This window comes from Eumetopias jubatus, unplaced genomic scaffold (assembly GCF_037043125.1).
Source record: "Eumetopias jubatus isolate StellerSeaLion01/CBP00866 unplaced genomic scaffold, mEumJub1_p1.0 scaffold_4, whole genome shotgun sequence".
Lineage (NCBI taxonomy): Eukaryota > Metazoa > Chordata > Mammalia > Carnivora > Otariidae > Eumetopias > Eumetopias jubatus.
This window is the reverse complement of record NW_028274810.1, coordinates 138,920,090-138,942,956: the sequence shown is the minus strand read 5'-3', so window position 1 is coordinate 138,942,956 and position 22,867 is coordinate 138,920,090. Positions and strand designations below refer to the sequence as shown.

General features: G+C 34.0%; 1 protein-coding gene across 6 annotated transcripts in view; it reads left to right on the top strand.

The window, feature by feature from the left end:
• Positions 1 to 22,867, top strand: part of OXR1 (oxidation resistance 1) — a 365,575-nt gene that overhangs the window by 296,599 nt on the left and 46,109 nt on the right. For all 6 annotated transcript variants that reach the window (XM_028109391.2, XM_028109432.2, XM_028109416.2 and 3 more), the window contains 5 exons: positions 996 to 1,078; positions 5,728 to 5,835; positions 6,768 to 6,881; positions 13,287 to 13,439; positions 21,098 to 21,282. In XM_028109391.2, coding sequence (XP_027965192.1) covers positions 996 to 1,078; positions 5,728 to 5,835; positions 6,768 to 6,881; positions 13,287 to 13,439; positions 21,098 to 21,282 — 643 coding nt within the window. The remainder of the gene's footprint in view (positions 1 to 995; positions 1,079 to 5,727; positions 5,836 to 6,767; positions 6,882 to 13,286; positions 13,440 to 21,097; positions 21,283 to 22,867) is intronic.

The window sequence follows — 22,867 nt, the reverse complement described above, 5'->3', positions numbered from 1 at the left end:
TATTTAGATAGGAGTGGTATTTATCAATTCAGTGTAATGGTTGTTATATGAAGTATAGATGAGAAGGTTAGGACTAATGCAAAATTTAAAGTGAAACAGATACCGTAATCTCAGTGATAATAACATGTTCAAGTGAAATATCTTGATAAGCAAGTGAAAAATACCTAGTGGAGTTCTTTTTTCCTGTGAGGACTAATGTTACATTTTTCAAACATGGTTTGGTTTATAATAATAATGAATAATAATATATATCCTCAAATATATAGTTAATTGTAATCAAATTAGATAGGTTGAAAGAAATGATCCATAATTCAGTTTTTAATCAAACTTAATAATCCATGGGGTGCCTGGGTGGCTCAGATGGTTAAGTGTCTGCCTTAGGCTCACGTCTTGATCCTGGGGTCCTGGGATCGAGTCCCACATCAGGCTCCCTGCTCAGCAGGGAGCCTGCCTGTCCCTCTGCCTCTCTCTGTCTCTCATGAATAAATAAATTAAATCTTTAAAAAATAAAATAATCCTTTCGCTGACCGTTGCTTATGTTTTGAGTTGACTTCCTTTTTTTTTTTTAAAGATTTTATTTATTTATTTGACAGAGACAGACACAGCGAGAGAGGGAACATAAGCAGGGGAGTGAGAGATGGAGAAGCAGGCTTCCCGCTGAGCAAGGAGCCTGATGCGGGGCTTGATCCCAGGACCCTGGGACCATGACCTGAGCCAAAGACAGACGCTTAATGACTGAGCCACCCAGGCGTCCCTTGAGATGACTTCCAGTTATTATAGTGTCTCATACTGGTCAGTTCCTAAAGCAAGCAAGCAAGAAGATACATTTCCTTTTTCAACAGTTGGTTGCATTTTAGAGCAGAGAATCCCAGGGAACAAGCTGTAGTAGTACTAAGTCTAGTAGATAACTGCCCAATGAGCTCTAGTTAGCAGTCCTTGACATTGCTCTGAAAATAAAATGAATTTAATAGGAGTTTTACCTCATTTTCTTTCAGACACCGGCCAAAAGAAGACCTTAGACAAGAAAGATGGGAGACGAATGTCCTTTCAGAAACCTAAAGGAACTATTGAGTATACAGTAAGTTAATTGCTTTTGAAAAGGCTGACTTGTCTTTGCAAGAGTGTTACTTAAGACATTCTTCATTTATACTATAATAAATAAAACAGAGATTGTTAATTGCCTTATTTCAAAAATACTTGCCATTCAGTAACTGTTTTATTAATAATAACTTAAGTTCTTAATTATATTTTAGGTTTTATTTTTCCTTAAAGAGAAATTTTGTGTGATAGAAAGACAGTTATCCCAGCAAGTTTAATTTGATATAGATGGTAATTTATGGGGAGTCAAAATTCCTGTGTTGTAATGATTTTTATTAGATTAGGCTTTTAGGAAAACATTTACTCTTTTAGAAATGTGATCTTCATTATATTCCCAGCAGTGTTAAGAATAATGAAAATGGCAGATAGAATACTTAAAAGATAAATTGACATTTATCTTCCAGAATAACCTCTCACATCATGATTATTTGCACTGACTTATGGCTTAGTTTGTTTGGCTTTGAAATGGAACTATTTTCGTTTTTCTTTTTTTTTTTTTTTTTAAAGATTTTATTTATTTATTTGAGAGAGAGAATGAGGGAGAGAGAGAGAGTACATGAGAGGGGGTAAGGTCAGAGGGAGAAGCAGACTCCCTGCTGAGCAGGGAGCCCGATGCGGGACTCGATCCCGGGACTCCAGGATCATGACCTGAGCTGAAGGCAGTCGCTTAACCAACTGAGCCACCCAGGCGCCCCTATTTTCGTTTTTCAAATGACCTTCAAATCTCTCTGGCAGTCAACTTTTTACATTTCTGGTTACTATGGAAAACTGAAGTGAGAAATCCACTTTAGTCTGTGGTGTAATGCTTACCTGATTATATATAAATATTGTTTATTTACATAATGTTAACAAAATTATAAGCCGTTTTTTAACTGACCTTAATTTTGTGTTTTGTGTTTTTCTAATATGTTACAACTGCATTAAGAAGCAAATACCAGTTTTAAACAATCTCTGCATTTGTGTCATCATGAGACCTTCCAGTCTTGGTTTGATTTTGATTATTTTCCATTTATCCTTAAAATTGGAAAAAATATCAAAAACTTGGTTTACTCTTTATTTCTATATGTTGTATAATTGATAATTTGAGATTTTAAGTATTTTTTTAAAAAGTTGGGAACCAGATATTTGGGGTAGAATTATTTTTACCATCAAAAGAATCTTAAAGTATATTATAAGCTTAAATTGAGTGTGCTTATACCTTCTCTGCATGATTGAAAAATTGAGAAAATAAGTTCAAACAGTAAAATAATGGGTCATGTAATTTGATGTATTCATTAGTGTTTATTCAGGCATAGGATTATAGGCATGAGGCATAAGATGTTATTTACACATGTAATCGTGATTGTGAAGAATTGTAAATGTTTAGTTCATTTTGAATTTAGGAGTTTACCATTCTTCTCTTGTAATTCAATAAAACTTGTGTCATCTATAACAAAATTAAATTTAAGAACCATTATTTTATAGGGGGGTAATTGAAACTTGAAATTATATTTTTCCTTAATGTTATAATTGACCTTTTAGAAATAATCAAGTATTAATCAGAAAAGTTATAAAATATCCTCTTTCAGGTCTTTGTTTAGACTTTGACGCCCTATTTTTTAATTTGTTTATTCCCTATGCCAAATCCTAGAAGAAAGAAAGAAGTGTATTTCTAGAACTGAGTAAGATTTTATTGTCTTATATTCTGTTCTTATTATAGTTTTATAAAATTTTCATATAATATCTTTATATAAAGTATTTAACGTGATTTTTATATTTAGGAAAAAATATATTTCCTCTCTTTCTCTTAAAATAAAACTTTTGATATCATAATGTACTCTCAGAATTTGTTCTGAAATATTTATGATCTAGCTTAAATATATTTCCTACCACCTAAGTATAGTGAAAATCAGTCATTGTATTTACATAGCTTTAAAATTAGTCATATATATATATATAAACACACATACATAGTGTTTTTAATTATGAAATCACTTTCAGTAGGAATCAAAAGTAGACCTTGAAAATGCTGTACATTATCATTTCTTCCTAGTTAATATTTGTATACCTTTCTAATGAAAGAGCCTTTTCCAAGGGCACTAATGAATTTCTAATTATCAAACCCAGGGGCCTTTCCTTTGTTGCTTTTTGCTCATTGTTCGTTCTTCATGGTTTTACTTTTCTTAACAGTTGTTTTCAGTGAGGATCTGGGAATGGATAATCAGGCAATGTCTGAAAGTCTTCACTTCACCCTCATTCCTGGTAGTTGACCTGTCTATAGATCATCAGGTTGACAGTTGTTTTCTGATAGCGCTTTCAGTGTTGTAATTCGTTGTCTTATGTCCCTCTGTTGCCTTTTTATTTTTATTCATTTCTAGGCAGTCTTCTCTTTTTAAGATTGTTTTTGGAGTTTTCCCTTTTTTCTTTACAGTTCTACAGTGCCATTGTGGTTAAGCCCTGATTCAGACAAATTTTTACTTACTGTGTTTCTTCAGTCTGAGGAGTATATCATTCATAGTTCTGGAAGATTATCACCCATCATTTCTTTGAGTATATCTCCTGTTTTCCCTCTATTTGTTCTTGAAACTAATTGGACTACATTTTGCCGTCATTATGCTTCATTGCCCTGGTATTCTTGCTGTCAATTTTATTCTATCTTCCATCTCTTACTGGCTGTTCTATTCTTCTTGATTCCTAATGTAAGTGGTCCCTTGTTTCTTTTCACTTTTCCATTTAAATTCTATTACTTAGAGATCTTAAGAACTTTACTGTATAGACTATGTGGAGTGAGACTCCAATTTTTTTCTATTCCTACCTTTCTAGATGCTTGTATTTCCTGCTTTCATTTGATACTTAACAAACTGTAGCAACCCTTTTACCAATTTTCTATTCCTTGTCCAGTGCTTGATTTTCTTATTTTCATTTCCCTTCAGTCTGTTATTCGTCCGGATTGGAATTTTGAGATTCAACATCAGCTGCTTATTACCATTTGCTCCCCTGACCTGCTACTACTATGACTACCATCATCACAACCTCATTCATTCCATGATTGCTTTCTCGAGTCTTATTTGGAAACCTTATATACCTTAATTTCTTTTTACATTTCTATTACTTTTAACCTCATTTACTGCAGTAGTGTTAAGTTGATTTTTCTGCATTTATTCTCTTGCCTCATTAATCCTAGACCTGTTATCACTTAAGCCATATAACTTCTTTGCTTTATAACTGTTGGCGTCTTTTATTACTTTCATCACCCCCATTTAATAGGATCATTGTGAGGATAAAATGTGAGATAATATGAAAGTATTTTGTAAACTTACAGATGTTACTGCAAAATAAAATTTGTTTACAGAGAGCTTCTACGTATATTATCTCAATAGGGTAAGTGATAGATCATCTCATTACATAGATGAGAAAGTTTGCATAAAAGGAAGGAAACAGAACTATTCAATTATTATCCCATGTATTTGTCACAAATTTGGTTTTATATAACCCTTAAAGGAAAACTATATATTTATTGCTTTTTTACGTTATATACATACCTATTTTTCTTGACTTTCAAAGTCTTTTGCAGCCTAATTCTAAATGCCTTTCCAATCTCATCCTTTTTGAGAATTAACTCTAGTTACCTTCCTAAAATCCTAAACTCATTAGTGTACTCTGGGTGGTTTGGGGAGGAAGAAATAGTATCACACAAAAAGTATTTTGTACTTTTCTGTCTCCTAACATGTCAGTCCTATGCTCTTCACTTTGAATGTTGTTTCTCTTCTCTCTACTTTTCAAATTCCAATCCTTCTTCAAAATCTAGCTTTTAAATCATTTTAATATAGTCTTTCTTGGACAATCTGTAGCAAATATGGTATACTATCCATACTCAGAACTTGTGTTATATTTGTTGTTTCATTTAAATTGCTCTTCATCTCATATAATCTTTTTTTGTCTTTTCCTATTTTCCAACTAGATTGTAAATCCCTTGTGCACTAAAAACCATTTAGTTGCACTTAATTTTATCCTACACAGTTGTCATAATGCCTTATGTATAAGAGGACTCCAAAGGAATATGACTGATCAAGTGACTTTTTCTTTCAGGGTAATTGGCAAAATCCCATAATTTAAGATTTCTATAAATAAAATCATTAAAGGATATTAATGATTTAGAAGCAGATTGCCAAATTTTGGTTCACATATGTTTTCTGATTTATATATTTAAATGATAGGATATATATGTAAAGATCGTTAGAATAGCATTTTCAGGTTGATACAGGCATACTTTGCTAAAATAAAATTTGTGTGTTTCTAGGTTCCATATGTTTTAGAAACTATTTAAAGGAATAATATATTTTAGAGCCTTTGTAAAATAAAAATCATTTGTGTTTTGTAAATTATATTTTGTATTTGGAAATTACTTGAAGTAGAGGCCCACATATAATTGTGATATACAATATAAAGCATATACACTGTATCATAATAGGTTGAGGCCATTTGCTAACAAAGCACAAAATTTCTCAAGTTAACCTATATCTAAAGATGGGAAATACCACTTGTTAATCAAATGTGAGATTGGTCCACGGACATCTTCATAATATTAAGCCTCATAATTTAGTTTTGTGTTTTAACCGATTCTAATAATTTATTTTTTCTTTCAAACAGGTTGAATCAAGGGATTCTTTGAATAGTATAGCCCTGAAATTTGATACAACGCCCAACGAACTTGTTCAGTTAAATAAGTTATTCTCCCGAGCAGTTGTTACTGGACAGGTATCTTTTTTTAATGCATTGGTATTTAGAAGCATTCAGTAGCAAGACAGAAAGTATCCACTGCAGTATAGTTGACAATAGAAAATTTAGGAATAATTTTATGCACGCTTTGAACAAATCATATTGTCTCTAGAAGAGAAAATGGTCGCTTATATCTGTATTAATTTTTCTTAGTAATTGAAGATTACTAAGATTGAAAATAGTTGTGAATTACCTTTTCAAATGTAATTTTAAAGAGCGTATTACAATATTCAAAGCAATACATGTACATGATAAAAAATTCAAAATTATCCCATCTCAGACTTCTAGTTTCCTTTTCCAGAAGCAACCACATTAACAATTTGTATCCTCTTCCAGAAATATTTTAGCCTTTCCCTTTTTTTTAAATTTAACTTTGATGATTAAAAAATGTTCTATTTAAGTATGGCTTGACCTCAGACTTTTTCGTGTGTAGATAGTATTGCACTATATTGATATATTAACAAAGCACAGTAAGCTTTAGACTGTTTCAACTCCTTTGTTATTATAAACATTGCTGTTGGGAACACTCTTCTACATCTCTCTTTTTTATATGCAGGCATTTCTGTAAAGTCCTAGAAGTAAAATTGCTGAGTTAAATGATACGTGCATTTTAAATTTTGCCAGCTATTACCAAATTGTCCTCTAAGAGTAACACCCATAGTACATGAGAATTACTGTTTCTCCAGCCTATCTTTGATAGTACTTATTATCAAACTTGTCTAAATTGAATTTAAATCTTTTTTTTTTACTTTGTTAGAATTATTATGGTAATAAATATTCTTTTAATTTGAAGATTTTTATCTTTTCTATTTATTGGTGAAGATCATTGTTAATGGTACTTGCTTATAGAACACCATTCAATTATTAATATTTCAGTTTGACTGAATCTTTATGCAAATGCTTTCTTGCAGGTTTTGTATGTTCCTGATCCTGAATATGTCTCTAGTGTTGAGAGCTCTCCATCTCTAAGCCCTATAAGTCCTCTGTCACCAACATCTTCTGAGGCCGAATTTGATAAGGCCACTGTAAGTGTCCCTACTTTTCAAAGATAGCTATGAAGAAATGTCACTGTATATGTGTTTATCATCATGCTTTTTTATCCTGCTTTGACTATGGTTACGACAAAATTTTCCCTTTTTATTTTGCTACATAAATTTATAAATTTCTGTTTTTAAAGGGAACATTCTTATTAAACCAGACAGCTTAAATTAACTTACTGTTGTTATTGGTGGTGATCCAGATATTCATCAACTCTCTCTTATAAATACCATATAATAATTTAAGGAAGGAGTTTTACCTAATAAGCATGACAGTAACATGATAGGAAGTCCATGTCCTGTTTGATTTTTATTTCAGTTTTCTCTATTTATATAGTAGTTAGAACTCTTGAGTTTCCTTTTTTTTTTTTTTTTTTTTTTAGGTTTTGTTTATTTGAAAGAGAGAGAGAGTGCACAAGCCAGGGGGGAGGGGAAGAGGGAGAAGCCGATTGTAGGGAGAAGCTGAGCAGGCAGTCCAATGTGATGAGGGACTTGATCCCAGGACCCCAAGATCATGACCTGAGCTGAAGGCAGACACTTAACTGACTGAGCCACCCAGGCACCCTTGAGTTTATTTTTGATATACTGCCTTTTATTTATTTATTTATTTATTTATTTATTTTTATTTTTAAAGATTTTATTTGAGAGAGAGAGAGCATGAGTGAGAGAGCAGAAGCAGAAGGAGCAGCAGAGCAAGAGGGAGAAGCAAGCTCCCCACTGGGCAGGGAGCACGCCATGGGCTCGATCCCAGGCTCCTGAGATCATGACCTGAGCTGAAGGCAGTTGCTTAACTGACTGAGCCACCCAGGTGCCCCTGATACACTACCTTTTAAAAAAAACTTATCATTTTAATCATTCTTCCAAGTATTCTTGAGTAATTAATAGTGGATTAATTTACCTAGCATTTTTAAGGAATGGTCTATATAAGTTACATTTTATAAATGAATTCTAAAGAACCAAACTGTATTTAATAATTTTGATTAAAATCTCTCTGAAGGGAATTATATTTTTTGCCTTTTTTATGTAAATTAATACTAATCATAATTTCCCATTTTTTTATGACCTAGTGATTCTGTTTACACATAAAAGGCTATTCCTCTATTAAATGGCTAGATTACTGTGGGAGAGTCATGTGTGTTGCCTTGCCTACTTTAGGAGGCATCCTTTTTTTTTCTGCCCCAACATGCACTCAGAATTTAAGATACCAATGACCTATGGGTACAAAACACAAATCATTAATATTAACTTGCCTGTAAATTATTAGACATTATTAGTTGCTAAGCTCTAGTATTAAACTAGCTCCACTTCTTTCATGGAGCAAAGTATATGATATACTGATAACTATTTTTCTCCTTGCCCAGGGACTTTTCGTGTGTGTTTGGGTGTGAGACAGTGAAAGAAGTGGGGTCATTTTCAGATATTTATTTGTCGGATATCTTATTTGTATAAATACATCAGCACTGTACTTTAGAATGCAGTCACATGAAAGGAATATATTACATTTTTCACTGTTGATGATAGCAAAAGTCAGGTTCTAATGAGCTGGACCAAATGATATAAGAATATGTTTTTGAACATGGCCGTGCCATTGTCCCATGACACTTACAAATTGCTGTACTCATAAGCAGTGCAACAACAAAGGAGAGCAATGTAGGCTTAGGTTAATTTACTTTCTTTTTCAAACCTTAAAGCAGAATTGTGAAAACTTGACTGTGTAGCATCCTGCCTGACTAAAACGCTGTGGGGTCCTTTTCTGTCCCTCATCTTTAAACCAAATCTTACCAACTAGCTTTCTTGAAGGCATAAGATCAAAAAAGAAGAGAATGCTAAAGCAACAAAGCCAGGCCTTCTCCTATGTGAAAATGCTTTCTTCCTCACTTTTGCCATGTTAGTGGAAGAGAGGGAAAGAATAATAAAGTTATATGAATGACCTTTTAATCTGTAGCTACTCAGTTGCTGCCAGAGATGCCCAGAAAGTATCCTCTAATATGACTGGTCATATGAATAGTATCTCTAATATGACTGGTTATATGAGTACATTTTTTTCTCCCTAGGATGGATCCAGAAAGGAGTTAAGAAACATTGAATTCTTGAAGTTTTCCCTTTCCCTGGATGATAGTCATCACCTGCTATCTGATTATAGGCAATAGTTGGAAATAATTCTTTTGAACAGTGATTTTTAAATTTTAGTTGTATTTTGTTTTTTACCTAGAAATATATTCATTACTAGATTCACAAGATAAAATATTCCTATATAACTTTCTACATATCTCTAGTGTTTATATCTCCATATATAATTATTGGATTTAGGTCTCCCGTTCTAAGTCCCTTAGAAGCAAGGATCTTATATTTTATTAAATATAACTCATATTTGTATTAGAGTAATTAAAATGTTTATTAGTATTTTGCATGTTTTTCCAGAAATTGTCAGAGTTTCTATTTCTAATAATCACCCATAGGTTTCTTTGATGTTCAGCTGTGTAGTGGCTTACCAATAGAGGCTAAAATATTATGTTCCTGGCTTTGTTAGCATAAAGGATCCCAGTGGGTTTTTTTGAATAATTTATTTCCACATAAAAATACTATCTTTGAGAATTTCCAGGGTCAGTTTTTACCCATTTTTTCTTCGCATATTGAAGAAACATAGAAGGAGGTAGAACCAATGTAAGAGTAAATAAATAATAAATGGCTAAAATTTACCATGTGTCAGATACAATTCTAAGTACTTTAAAAGTATTGTCATTTATTCCTAACCTCAAACTTAGGAGATATAGCACTTGTCCTGGCTGTTTTTGTTTTCTCCTCTAGACCCATTCTACACCCTCCTTTGGGCTTTAGACTACATCAGTGGGTTCCCCTGACCTTTTGCTTCTTTTAGTTTTGGTCTTTCAAGAGCATTGGTAGAAGATGAGAGAAAAGGAGCAAGAGGGGGGCATATTTATTCTCTTAGCTCCCTTCCTGCAAGGTCACTTCAGAGTGGCAACATGCTTCAACCTCTCATCTCATCAGACACAGAGCCTGCTGTCTCTGTGGTATCTGTTTCTCCCCTTTAGGCCTGCGGGTGATAAGGACTCCTCTCTTGTTTGCCCTGAATTTTCGTATACAGTGCATAATATCTTTGTAAATAGTTCCATTTTTAAACTCTTTAAATTCACTCAAGTTGATGTGCCATCTGTTTCTTCCAGTACCTGACCAGTAACAGTATTTATTTTACATATAAGGAAACTGAGGCAGAGAGGTTAAGTGTCTAAGTTCCTTCAGTTAGCTAGTAGCTGAGTTAGAATTCCAACCCAGGTACTCTGGTCCAGAGCCCATATTCTTTATTACCACTTTATAGCTGGAAAAATCATAATGTATAACATTTAATCATATTGTACAAAAAAAGACCATAAGTCAACCTTTTTGCTTCACTTGTTCTAGTGATGCTTTGCTTTTGCACATTTGAACATTTGGGGCAATGATTGAGGCTTATTAGATAAATATCTATAATTCTGTATTTTTAAGGACCTTTCTGTCCCTATTAGCTAAAACAGAATTGCACAAAGAAACCTCAGAAAGCACTCAGGAGCTTCAAAATCATTGCATTAAGAATCAGAATCTATATCTATAAACACCAATCAAAACCAGCTACATAGAGATACTGATATTTTGGGTGCTAATGTACATGTATGTAAGTTAAAAAGAGATCTAATTACAATCCCTCTGAACGTTGCTTTTTTTTTTTCTTTAAGAAATGTACACCTGTGTTGCTTATGTGCTATACTTCGAGCATTTACTAAGCTCATCTCATGTATTCTTTTTATTTTTTTATTTTTTATTTTTTTAAAGATTTTATTTATTTGACAGAGAGAGAGTACAAGTAGGCAGAGCGGCAGGCAGAGGGAGAGAGGAGAAGCAGGCTCTCCGCTGAGCAGGGAGCCCGACGTGGGGCTCAATCCCAGGACCCTGAGATCATGACCTGAGCCGAAGGCAGACACTCAACGACTGAGCCACCCAGGCGCCCCCTCATGTATTCTTCTTAATAGGATTACACTGACAAATCGGGATTGCTATAGATACTGAGTATAGAATTTGAGACTTTGAGGGAACCTAAGCGATCATGTTGTTCAACAAGGTATATCTTCATATAAGGAAAACATTTGTCAGTGTTTCTTGATAGTTTCTGTGAATGATTAGGTTACATAGTAGGTAATGTTGTCAACTGGCAGTAACTGAACAGTCATAAACAAAATTTGTTGATAGCTTTGTGCCAGCTTGCAGAGGGCCCTCCAGTGGCTCTGGAATTGGCTTTTATTCCCTTCACACATTTATCAATTGTTTAGAAAAACATTTGAAAGGGAAGGTGTAAGTATTGCAGTGAAGCTCACTAGTTCAAGTGTTGATAATGTGGCTTTTACATATTGGCTTCATCTTACTCATTGGGCAAGTTACTGAACTTGGCTAACCATAAGTGGCCTTTAAAATTAAGGTAATAATGTATATACCTAATATGAATGATTTGAAAATTAAATGAAATGGTTCATATAGCACTTAAATATAACAAATATTCATAAGTGTCCGTTAATATTATTGTTACTAACATCTCCTTTTAAATGATCTGTGCTGAATGAATTTATGTATCATACAAAACTCAAGTATAGTAATTACCAAAGACAACGGGATGAGTATAAAGTTACTAGTTTTTATCATAAAATGAAAAGATTGAGAACTTTGTTAATAGATATTAATGATTAAACAGTGTCATGCATCTGTTAAAATCTAATTCCAGATAGGTTTTTTTAAGGTATAATCATAGTATATTAAATATAGTTGTTTTGCAGTATTCTGTACTGATCTTCCTTCAAAAAATATCTATTGGGTATCTACTAGAGAGATAATGAAATTTAGAAAGGAAGTCTAAAATTTTGTCCTTGTAGAGACTTAAGGAGTTAGATCCATTTAGTGAAGTAGAAAAAGTTATGTTAAAATTTGAGAGTGCTTTTCAAGTATCTCGAAGTCTTTGAGATTGAAGAGGAGGCATTCTTGTTTATTATTTCAAAAGGCCAAGTCAGAACTATTGGGTATTTGTCACAAAGTGCCGGATTTTAGCTCAAAGCTCTGAAGAACCTTGGTACTATGAAAACTATTCTATAAGGCAGTGTTCATTTACTCAGGAATTATAAAATGCCTCTGGAGGTATTTAAGACAAAGAATAAAGGACATTTGTCTAGCCATCTACATTGTATAGAATGTTGAACTTTGGGGGGACCTATGAGTTCTAAGGGGTCTGTGAACTTGGATAGAAACAATTTTAAGTGAAATATAATGAAATACAATATTTTTTCAAATTAAGAATATAAACAAACTGTAGAGTAGCACCATGCATACCTGTGACTTTGTCCCCAATAGAACTCACAGATATTTTCAAATTGTTTTAGAGTAATAGATATCAAAAATACTGTTTATAGCCATATAGTTCAAAATTATAATTATCAGTCAACACTAGATTTTATTTCATGTTTAATAAGGAAGGATATGTATCAACTATATTTAACTATTATAACTATGAATAAAAATTATAACTAATTTTTAAATGTTTTGATAATTGTGTTTCATTATAATTGTTTTTCTTTGTAATCCTATATTTTAAGTATTCAAAAAACATTCTGAGAAGGAGGTCCTTAGACTTCACTGTGAGAATGGTCCATGGCATTAAAAAAAGTCAAGAATCTGTGATCTAACCAATTAATACTTTATACAGTGGTATTGATTAACTCCTTGTAGCTTAACATTTTAAATGGCTCTTCCAGTGAAATGAGTTTGGCTGAATTCCTAAGTATCACAGACAAGCACTCCATCTTTTCTCTGCTCCCAGCACCTGAGGGATATATTAAGTGGTCTTTTCAGGAACAACTGAGTGTGTGTGTTTGTTTGGTGTGCAGGTACAAGAGATACAGTTTTCAGTATTTTCCAGATGATTCATAAATATATATCCCATTAAGAAATCATTGAAAATATAAGTTTTAAGCTCTGTTAGAGATCTTTATTGAATGTGAACACAGTGCCATTCTTTCCTATTTCTTTTTAACGTAAGATTATTTTGAGGGGTGCCTGGGTGGCTCAGTTGGGTAACCGTCTACCTTCAGCTCAGGTTGTGATCCTGGGGTCCTGGGATCGAGCCCTGTGTCAGGCTCCCTGTTCTCCCTCTCCCTCTGCCTCTCCCCTCTTCCCCCCTCACACTCTGTCTCTCTCTCTCTCTCAAATAAATAAAAATCTTTAAAAAAAAAAATTTTGAGCTGACCTCCAAGAATGTAATGAGAATAGGGGAAAGCTATTCATTTGGCTTTAATAATGTGCTAATTTAATTTTTATTTAGTTCTCTGAAGTGCCTTTATTATTATTTTTTTTTTAAAGAATCCTGATGTAGTCCACCTGAAAGAAGCAACTCCCTTATCTACTTTTACTGGTATTCGACCTGCACGAGTTGTATCTTCAACTTCTGAGGAAGAAGAAGCATTTACTGAGAAATTTCTTAAAATTAATTGCAAATATATTACCAGTGGCAAGGTAATGAATAATACTTGAGAGAAATTTTTTTATTGTACTTTATTTATTACTGAAATATGACAATTTGGCATTTGCATTTTAAGTTATCAACATCAGCAACTGATTGAATATTTTAAGAAGATATTGGTGGAAATACTAGTTTAGGTTAGTATGGACTTTGCTTATAACTTAGAATCTGGTGGTCTTTTGCAGTTGTTAAAAGCAATGGGATATAAATTTACTGTAATAAAGTACAGCTGATTTGCTATTGGTAGAATATTTCAAAAAGCTGATATAAAGTGACCACTGCTGAGCACTATTTGGAGTGATAACTCTTGCAAACTTGGTATAACACACAAAAGGAAGATAACTGCTATTTATTATTTACTATATGCCAGAAACTATATGAAGTATTTTAAGTATTTCATCAACTCAATCCTATGAAGTTGGTGATTCTACTCCTTCTTCACAGGAAAAACAACAACAAAACTTTCAGAAAAGGTTAATAAGTCCAAGGTTTCTCTATCATGGCAAGAATTCAAACCCAGTGTGAGTGCATGTTTCATCCTACCAGACCTTGCTGCTTTTCTAAACAAAGAACTTGTAGTGTGCAGAGCGAGTATAGTGAAGTAACACAGAATTGGAGAATAAACTCCAGATATTGTTTAGAAAGTGTCTATAGGATGTTACCAACTTAAGTCACACATGGTTTTCTTTTTCTCTTCTAACCAAAGATGTTTCTTTCAGAACTACAATATTTTCTGATTTGCACTGTTTCTGAAGAGAAGTCTTCTACAATTTTTGTAGTTGGTGTTTTGTACATTTGTGTTTTCTTTGGTTGCATTTAAGATAGTCTCTCTCTCTTCCTTCAAATTTTTATTTAAATTCTAGTGAGTCAACACACAGTGGAATAGTGGTTTCAGGAGTAGGATTCAGTGATTCATCACTTCCATACAGCACCCAGTGCTCAACATGACAGGTGCCCTCCTCAATAGCCATCACCCATCTAGGCCTCCCCCCACCTCCCTCCATCAACCTTCAGTTTGTTTCCTATCTTTAAGAGTCTCTTATGGTTTGTTTCCCTCTTCTCTTTTTTTTTTTTATCCCCCATCTGTTCATCTGTTTTGTTTCTTAAATTCCACATGAGTGAAATCGTATTGTACTTGATCTTCTCTGACTGACTGATTTTGCTTAGCATAATATACTCTAGCTCCATCCACATCGTTGCAAATGGCAAGATTTCATTCTTTTTGATGGCTGAGTAATATTCCATTGTGTATACCACATCTTCTTTATCCATTCATCAGTTGATGGACATTTGGGCTCTTTCTATGGTTTGGCTATTGTAGGTAATGCTGCTATAAACACTGGGGTACATGCACCCCTTTGGATCTGTATTTTTGTATCCTTTGGGTAAATAGTAGTACAATTGCTGGATGGTAGGGTAGTTCTATTTTTAACTTTTTGAAGAAGCTCCATACTGTTTTCCAGAGTGGTTGTACCAGCTTGCATTCCCACCAACAGTGCAAGAGGGTTCCCCTTTCTACGCATCCTCGCCAACACCTGTTGTTTCTTGTGTTGTTAATTTTAGCCATTCTGACTGGTGTGAAGTGGTATCTCATTGCAGTTTTGATTTGTATTTCCCTGATGATGAGTGATGTTGAGCATGTTTTCATGTGTCTTTTGGCCATTTGTATATCTTCTTTGGAGAAATGTCTGTTCATGTTTTCTGCCCATTTCTTGATTGGATTATTTGTTCTTTGGGTGTTGAGTTTGATAAGTTCTTTATAGATTTTGGATACTAATGCTTTATCATCAGATATGTCATTTGCAAATATCTTCTCCCATTCTGTAGGTTGCCTTTTAGTTTTGTTGATTGTTTTCTTTGCTGTGCAGAAGCTTTTTATCTTGAAGTTGCAGTAGTTCATTTTTGCTTTTGTTTCCCTTGTCTCCAGCGACATGTCTAGGAAGAAGCTGCTACAGCCGAGGTCAGAGTTTGCTGCCTGTGTTCTCTTACCGGATTTTGATGGTTTCCTGTCTCACATTTAGGTCTTTCATCCATTTTGAATTTATTTTTGTGTATGGTGTAAAAAAGTGGTCCAGTTTCATTCTTCTGCATGTTGCTGTCCAGTTTTCCCAACACTAGTGTTGAAGAGATTGTCTTTTTTCCATTGGGTATTATTTCCTGCTTTGTCAAAGATTAGTTGATTGTAGAGTTGTAGGTCCATTTCTGGGCTCTCTATTCTATTCCGTGGATCTTTGTGTCTGTTTTTGTGCCAGTACCATACTATCTTGATGACTACAACTTGGTAGTCATGTAGTGATGACTGTAGCTCGAAGTCCAGAATTGTGATGCCTCCGGCTTTGCTTTGCTTTTTCAGGATTGTTTGGCTATTCAGGGTCTTTTGTGATTCCATACAAATTTTAGGATTGTTTGTTCTAGCTCTGTAAAAGATGCTGGTGGTATTTTGATAGGGATTGCATTAAATATGTAGATGGCTTAAGGTAGTATAGACATTTTAACAATGTTTTCTTCCAATCCATGAGCATGGCATGTTTTCCATTTCTTTGTGTCCTCTTCAATTTCTTTCATAAGTGTTCCATAGTTTGCAGAGTATGTATCTTTGAGAGTTTCATTATCATTGATTTTGAACCATTGGGTTATGATGTGCCTTGGTGTATTTTTCTGTTTGTTTTGCTTGGGATTCACTCAACTTCTTGAATCTGTTGGTTTATAGTTTTCATCAGATTTGGAAAATTTGGGGTCATATTTCTTCAAATTTTTTTTCTCCATCCTCTTCTCTTCTTTGGGAACTCCAATTATGCATATATTAGGCTGCTTAATGTTGTGTCTCAACATAGCTCATTGATACTCTGTTTTTTTTTTTCTTTTTATTTTGGACAATTTCAATTGCTATACCTTTAAGTTTTAATGTTTTGTCTCCCATGTCTAATTTGCTGTTAATTCTATTGAGCATATTTATCATCTCTGTAAGTTCAAACTGGCTCTCATATATCTTCCTTGTCCATAACTACCATACACAATCTATCCTATATTCTTAAATATATGGAATATATAGTAATTATTTTAATGTCTTTCTACTAATTAATTTCTCTCTCTCACTTCTGCGTTTCTTCCTGTTAATTGACTTTTCTCATTGTGATGAGTCACTTTTTTATTTTTCTTTACATGCCTAGTAATCTTTAACTGGATATCAGATATAAATATTATTACCTTCTTGGGTGCTGGATATTTTTATATTTCTCTACGTATACTTGTACTGTTTTCTGTAACACAGTTGTGTTTTAGAAGCAGTTTGATCATAACATAGCTTGTTTTAAGTTTTGTCAGGCAGGACCAAAGCAACGATAGCTAGTTTTTCCCTTTACTGACACAGTGCCCTTCTGAGATTTCTGGGGCGCTGTAAATTATAAGGTTTTTTGCTGTGGTTGGTAAGAATACAAGCTGTTCCTTTCTCTGTTGACTCTATGAATTGTTTCCTCTGCTTCTTTTGAGTGCTGCTGCTTTTCTTGTCCTGGGATAGTTGCCATACATATAGGTAGCATTCAGTGCTCAACTGGAAACTTGAAAGAAGGCCTTCTGTGTATCTCCAAACCATTCTCAATTGGGAGTGCTCATCTCTCCTTTCTCTGCCTCTAGCCTGGAAACTCCCCACTCAGTACGCTGGGGCATTTATAGAGTTCATGTTCTTTGTTTTCCCTTATTCAGGTATCATCGTCCAGCATTCCAGTAACTGAAAATAGTCATTTCGTGTATTGTGTGTGTGTGTGTGTGTGTGTGTGTGTGTGTGTGTGTGTGTGTGTGTGTGGCTTTAGTAAAGTTTTAGGCAAAATTAGTTCTTGGCTAGAAGCAGAATTTCAGTTGTAACCATTTGAATAAAATTTTTGTTTAAGTATCAAAGCAAAGATAAAGTCATTGACAGGCTTAGGAACAGCTTACAGCCTGGTGTTCTTGGAAGGTAAACGTTTGCTGGAGGCTGGCTCTTCCTATAGATTTATTATAATGAAGTTTATTTATGTAAAAATTGTGGAAATTTATCAACAAAATTATAATAGGTTACAGTAGATTTAAGACTAAAAAAAAAGATCAGTAAAAGCTATTCTCTCTGCTGGGATGTATCCCAAATTATAGTTTTTTATCTTCTAGTATTTACAGAAATATTGTAGTCTGAGTGGTAACTTTTACAGACAGACTTTATTTTCTTTTTTTTTATTATGTTAATCACCATACATTACATCATTAGTTTTTGATGTAGTGTTCCATGATTCATTGTTTGCATATAACACCCAGTGCTCCATTCAGTACGTGCCCTCTTTAATACCCATCACCAGGCTAACCCATCCCCCCGCCCCCCTCCTCTCTAGAACCCTCAGTTTGTTTCTCAGAGTCCATAGTCTCTCATGGTTCATCTCCCCCTCCAATTCCCCCCCTTAATTTTTCCCTTCCTGCTATCTTTTTTTTAACATATAATGTATTATTTGTTTCAGAGGTGCACGTCTGCGATTCAACAGTCTTACACAATTCACAGCGCTCACCATAGCACATACCCTCTCCAGTGTCTATTGCCCAGCCACCCCATCCCTCCCACCCACCACCACTCCAGCAACCCTCAGTTTGTTTCCTCAGATTAAGAATTCCTCATATCAGTGAGATCATATGATACATGTCTTTCTCTGATTGACTTATTTCACTCAGCGTAATACCCTCCATTTCCATCCACATCGTTGCAAATGGCAAGATTTCATTCCTTTTGATTGCTGCATAATATTCCCTTGTATATATATACCACATCTTCTTTATCCATTCATCTGTCAATGGACAAAAGTAGGCACTTTGTTTTCTAATAGAAATAATTTCTCCATGGAAGATTAGTCAAGTAATTGCACATAAGGAATTGGCAGTCACTAATACTAAAGAGAAATCTGTGCTTAAAGTTTCTGAAGGTCATATGGATAAAGAAGATATTTTATCTTCTTTTTTTTTTTAACATAATGTGTTATTTGTTTCAGAGGTACAGGTCTGTGATTCATCAGTCTTAAACAATCACAGCGCTCATAGGAAGGGAAAAAATGAAGGGGGGCGGGAATCAGGGGGAGATGAACCATGAGAGGCTGGACTCTGAGAAACAAACTGAGGGTTCTAAAGGGGAGGAGGGTGGGTAGATGGGTTAGCCTGGTGATGGGTATTAAAGAGGGCACGTATTGAATGGAGCACTGGGTGTTAGACGCAAGCAATGAATCATGGAACACTACATCAAAAACTAATGATGTAATTTATGGTGAGTAACATGACATAATAAAATTTTAAAAAATAGCAATGCTCAACAAGGCACATAAAAAAAAGATATTTTAATTAGAAACCGCTTACTATAATACATTCTTGCTCCTGATAATACGTTCAGATTTATGAAACAGCCTTAAAAAGAGTGAAACAGGAGTATTTTAGTTTGAGTTGATGATTTCAAACTTGGTCTTGGTTAGTTGAATTTAAGCAGTTACTTCGTCAAAAGACTTTTGTGAATTTTATGTGGAAGTAGTGTTTCTCATGACCAACTCTTGATTTAAAGAGAATAACATCTGACAGAATACCTCAGAGTCCCACCTAGAATCAGGGAAAGAAGCTTGAAGAATACATTAGCACATCTGCAATAGCAGCAAATAAGGGTGAATTCCTGCAAAGTAACATTACTAGATTGGTCAGACTAGTGTTAAGAGGTAGGGCTCTTCTAGTCAAAGAAGTGGAAGCACAATTTTGAGAGGCTTTTCAAATTATTTCTGTAGTTACACTACTAAAAGTAGCAGTATTATAGCATTAACAGGTATAGTGAATTAATGCATTATCATTAATACTGGGCCTGCTCTATCTTATATACCTAGTAGTCATTATCTTTGCAAAAATATTCTGAAGTGAAAGAGAATATGTAATGTTATGCCAGTGAACCTAATAATATACCATTATTTAAAACTAATGCTTATATGAAATTTATGAAACCAAGAATGAACTGAGGTCTTTCAGAGACCTGATGTTTGCTTTCCTTACTTCTTACTGATTCCTTGGTTTTATTTCTCAAATAATTTAAGTTTATAGAAGGTGAGATATAGAGTAAAGGAAGATAGAGAATCAGAAACCTTTAAGATTTTTTACATTGTGTATACTCTACTCTTGATTGTCTATTTCTTGGATTATCTGTAGCAATGTAAATGTCCCCTACAACATACCTCACCATCTCTTTTTGACTTGTGTTGACATATGATCCAGGAATACAACCTGATTTATATGAATCTATTTAAAATATCCATTAAAATATGATCAGGCCATCATTTATATAGTTACTCCTTATTTAGGTAGTCCCTGGTATGAACTAAAAAAAAAATGCTGTTTAGAGTTTCAGATCGATTCCCTTTTTCCCACCGAAATGCATACACACATGCATATGCTTCTCTCCAATATTGCATGCAGTTACTACACATGATAAGCATGTTTTATTATCTTGAACATCTGCAGTAACTTTCTCCCAGGTGGGTGACCAAAAACTCTCCCAGAGTTTTCTGTTTTTACTCTTGATCATTTTTAATAGTAGTGTCTGTCATAACTTAAGTTTTATGTTCTTAAAGTTAAGCCAGGTAAATTTACAGAGCTGAATGTGGATTTTGAAGGAGGATGTTACACCAAATCAAGCAGGATTTATTTTCTTTTCCTTAATAGCTTCAGAAAAAAAGGACAGCTGTGAAGTAACTATTTAGTTTATTTTTAGAATTCTCTATGGCTCTTCATTTTTACACTTAAAGAATATAATAGAATAGGAGTTAAAAATTGGATTAAGGAATATTTAGCACCTGAGTTGGAGTGACTGGTTTAGATTCAAATGTGGAGGGCCTTTAGACAGACTGCCTGGATTTTGAATCTTGGTTCTACCACTTATGTTAGTTATGTTATTTATTACTTAAGATAAGTTTCCTAGCCTCTCACAACCTTAATTTTCCTGTTTGTATAATCATCTCATAGCTGTGCTTGTGAAGATCAAATGAACAATAATGTATGTAAAGTGTGATACATACAAAGCTTTCAATAAGTATTAGCTAATAGTGAGATTGGCTTCCTATGGACTTCAGTTTGCTCATTTCTAAGACAAGAGGCTGGACTCTTCGTATTTAGATTGCTGTTTATATAAATGTATTTAAAATTTCATAACTTGTCATGATTAAATTAAAAATGATTACTGTATACTCTAGAAGTATCTAATCTACCTACTCTTACAGATGACAGCACTGAGGCCCAGAAGCTTTACATACCCAAAGTCAAATAGTTAGGTAGTTAACAGAGTCAATTGAAACAGATTTTTTTTTAAAAAGACATTTTAGAGAGATTATGCTATTTTTCTTTTATACTGGATTGAATTATCAACACATTATTTATTAAACCTGTTTGTGTACAGGAAACTATATTTGGTACCTGTAGTGAGGGAACAACACACGAAGCAGAATGCAAATTAATGTAAAACATAATGAAAAAATGTTTTCATGAGAATGTCTTAGTGCTTGGATATACTACTTTTATATATAACAGATGGCCTAACATCTGAAGAAAATTAGTAAAAACAGCTAGAATACTTTTTGAAAATTTGAGCATTAAATGTCATTTTCTTTTTTCATCTTAGGGCACAGTCAGTGGTGTGCTGCTAATAACACCAAATAATATAATGTTTGATCCACATAAAACTGACCCTTTGGTTCAAGAGAATGGCTGTGAGGAATATGGCATCATGTGTCCAATGGAAGAGGTGATGTCAGCTGCAATGTACAAAGAAATTTTGGATAGCAAAATAAAGGAATCCTTACCCATGTAAGATTGGTATTTATACTCCTTTGGCATTTTATTACATCTTGATAGTTGACCCTGGTTTAATACTCTTAAGTATTTTTTTTTTTACTCTTAAGTATTTTTTATTAGTTTTATTAAAACTGCTTTTCATTTTACCAGCAATGAAAAAATAATAGTATTGAAAAGATTATTTTTTTTAAAGATTTTATTTATTTTTTGACAGAGAGAGAGACAGTGAGAGAGGGAATGGGAGAGGGAGAAGCAGGCTTCCCCTGGAGCAGGGAACCCAATGCGGGGCTCAATCCCAGGACCCTGGGATCATGACCTGAGCCGAAGGCAGATGCTTAATGACTGAGCCATCCAGGCGCCCCGAAAAGATTATTTTTAACACACCTTCAATAGTTAGGAATTGTTCTGGATTTCTATTTGTATATTTCGTAAGGGAACTGGATATTTAAAAGTAACATGTAAACCTTATTTAATTTAATGTTTACCAGCCCTTTTTATTCAAACACAGCATTCAGATTTTTAAATTATTTCTGTGACTAATTTAAGGTAATATAAGTAGACTAGGGTAGCTTTCAAATTTTTCTTAGAAGAGCGTAAAGAGTCTGGTGTGGGATTTGAGAGAGATCTCTTGAGCATCCTTCCCTCGGTTATCCTTGAAAAGAGTTATGCTTGGAATATACTGGTCAAGGGATTCATGTGATTCAAATAACATAGCTGTGAGACTGCAGCTCAGCACAGCCTTTGAAAGTAATGTGCTTGACCAAAGGAATGACCAGAGAGAAAAGGGAGGAATAAGAAAGAAAAGGAGAAGAAAGTATTCAAAGAAAGGAATGACAACAGAAAAGAATACTCCCCATTCCTCCACACATACTTTGTCAATAGTTTAAAAACTGTCTTCACTTTAACTTTATTAGCCCACAGGGATGTGGATCATTGTTTGAAAATTAACCCTTGTGGTAGAGAACTGCTTACATAGAAGAGCAAATTATTTTTGTTTCTGAGGCAGAGTACATGAGTTGTTAGGATACCTGTGGTAGAGTAAAATCCCTTGTTCAGAAAGTCTCCATTATACTTTCCATCCAATAGATATTATTTTGGCTTGGTAAACTCATCCGTAGAGGTGCGGACAATTCCTAGAGTATCTTCTGTGTTTGTTATTTTTATAGATCCTCATCTAAAGTCACTTTCAGGAAATAAGTATTGTTGGGATGGGTGAAAGGATGAGACAAAGATGAAGGAGTAAAGGATTAGATTAAAAAAGAAATAAGATTTTATATATATATATAATATATATGCGCATGTTGTCAGTCACTGTGAGATTCACTTTCTGTTGCCCTGCTTTTCTGTTTTTATTATGATACTTTAGGATTCTCTTATGCTGAATGATCTGTAAGTATTCCACTAGGATGCTGTAGGGCTCCTCTTCTTGCAAATCACTGTTTTATTATTTAGAATGTCCCTGGAAAGACCATGCATTTGATCCAACCATTTAAAAAAAAATTCCTCCAAAAATAAGTATCTTTCAGTCCTGCCTTGTGAATTAATCAAAAACACTATTTGGCAGCAAATTAGATAAATAAAGCAAGTAATTTTGCAG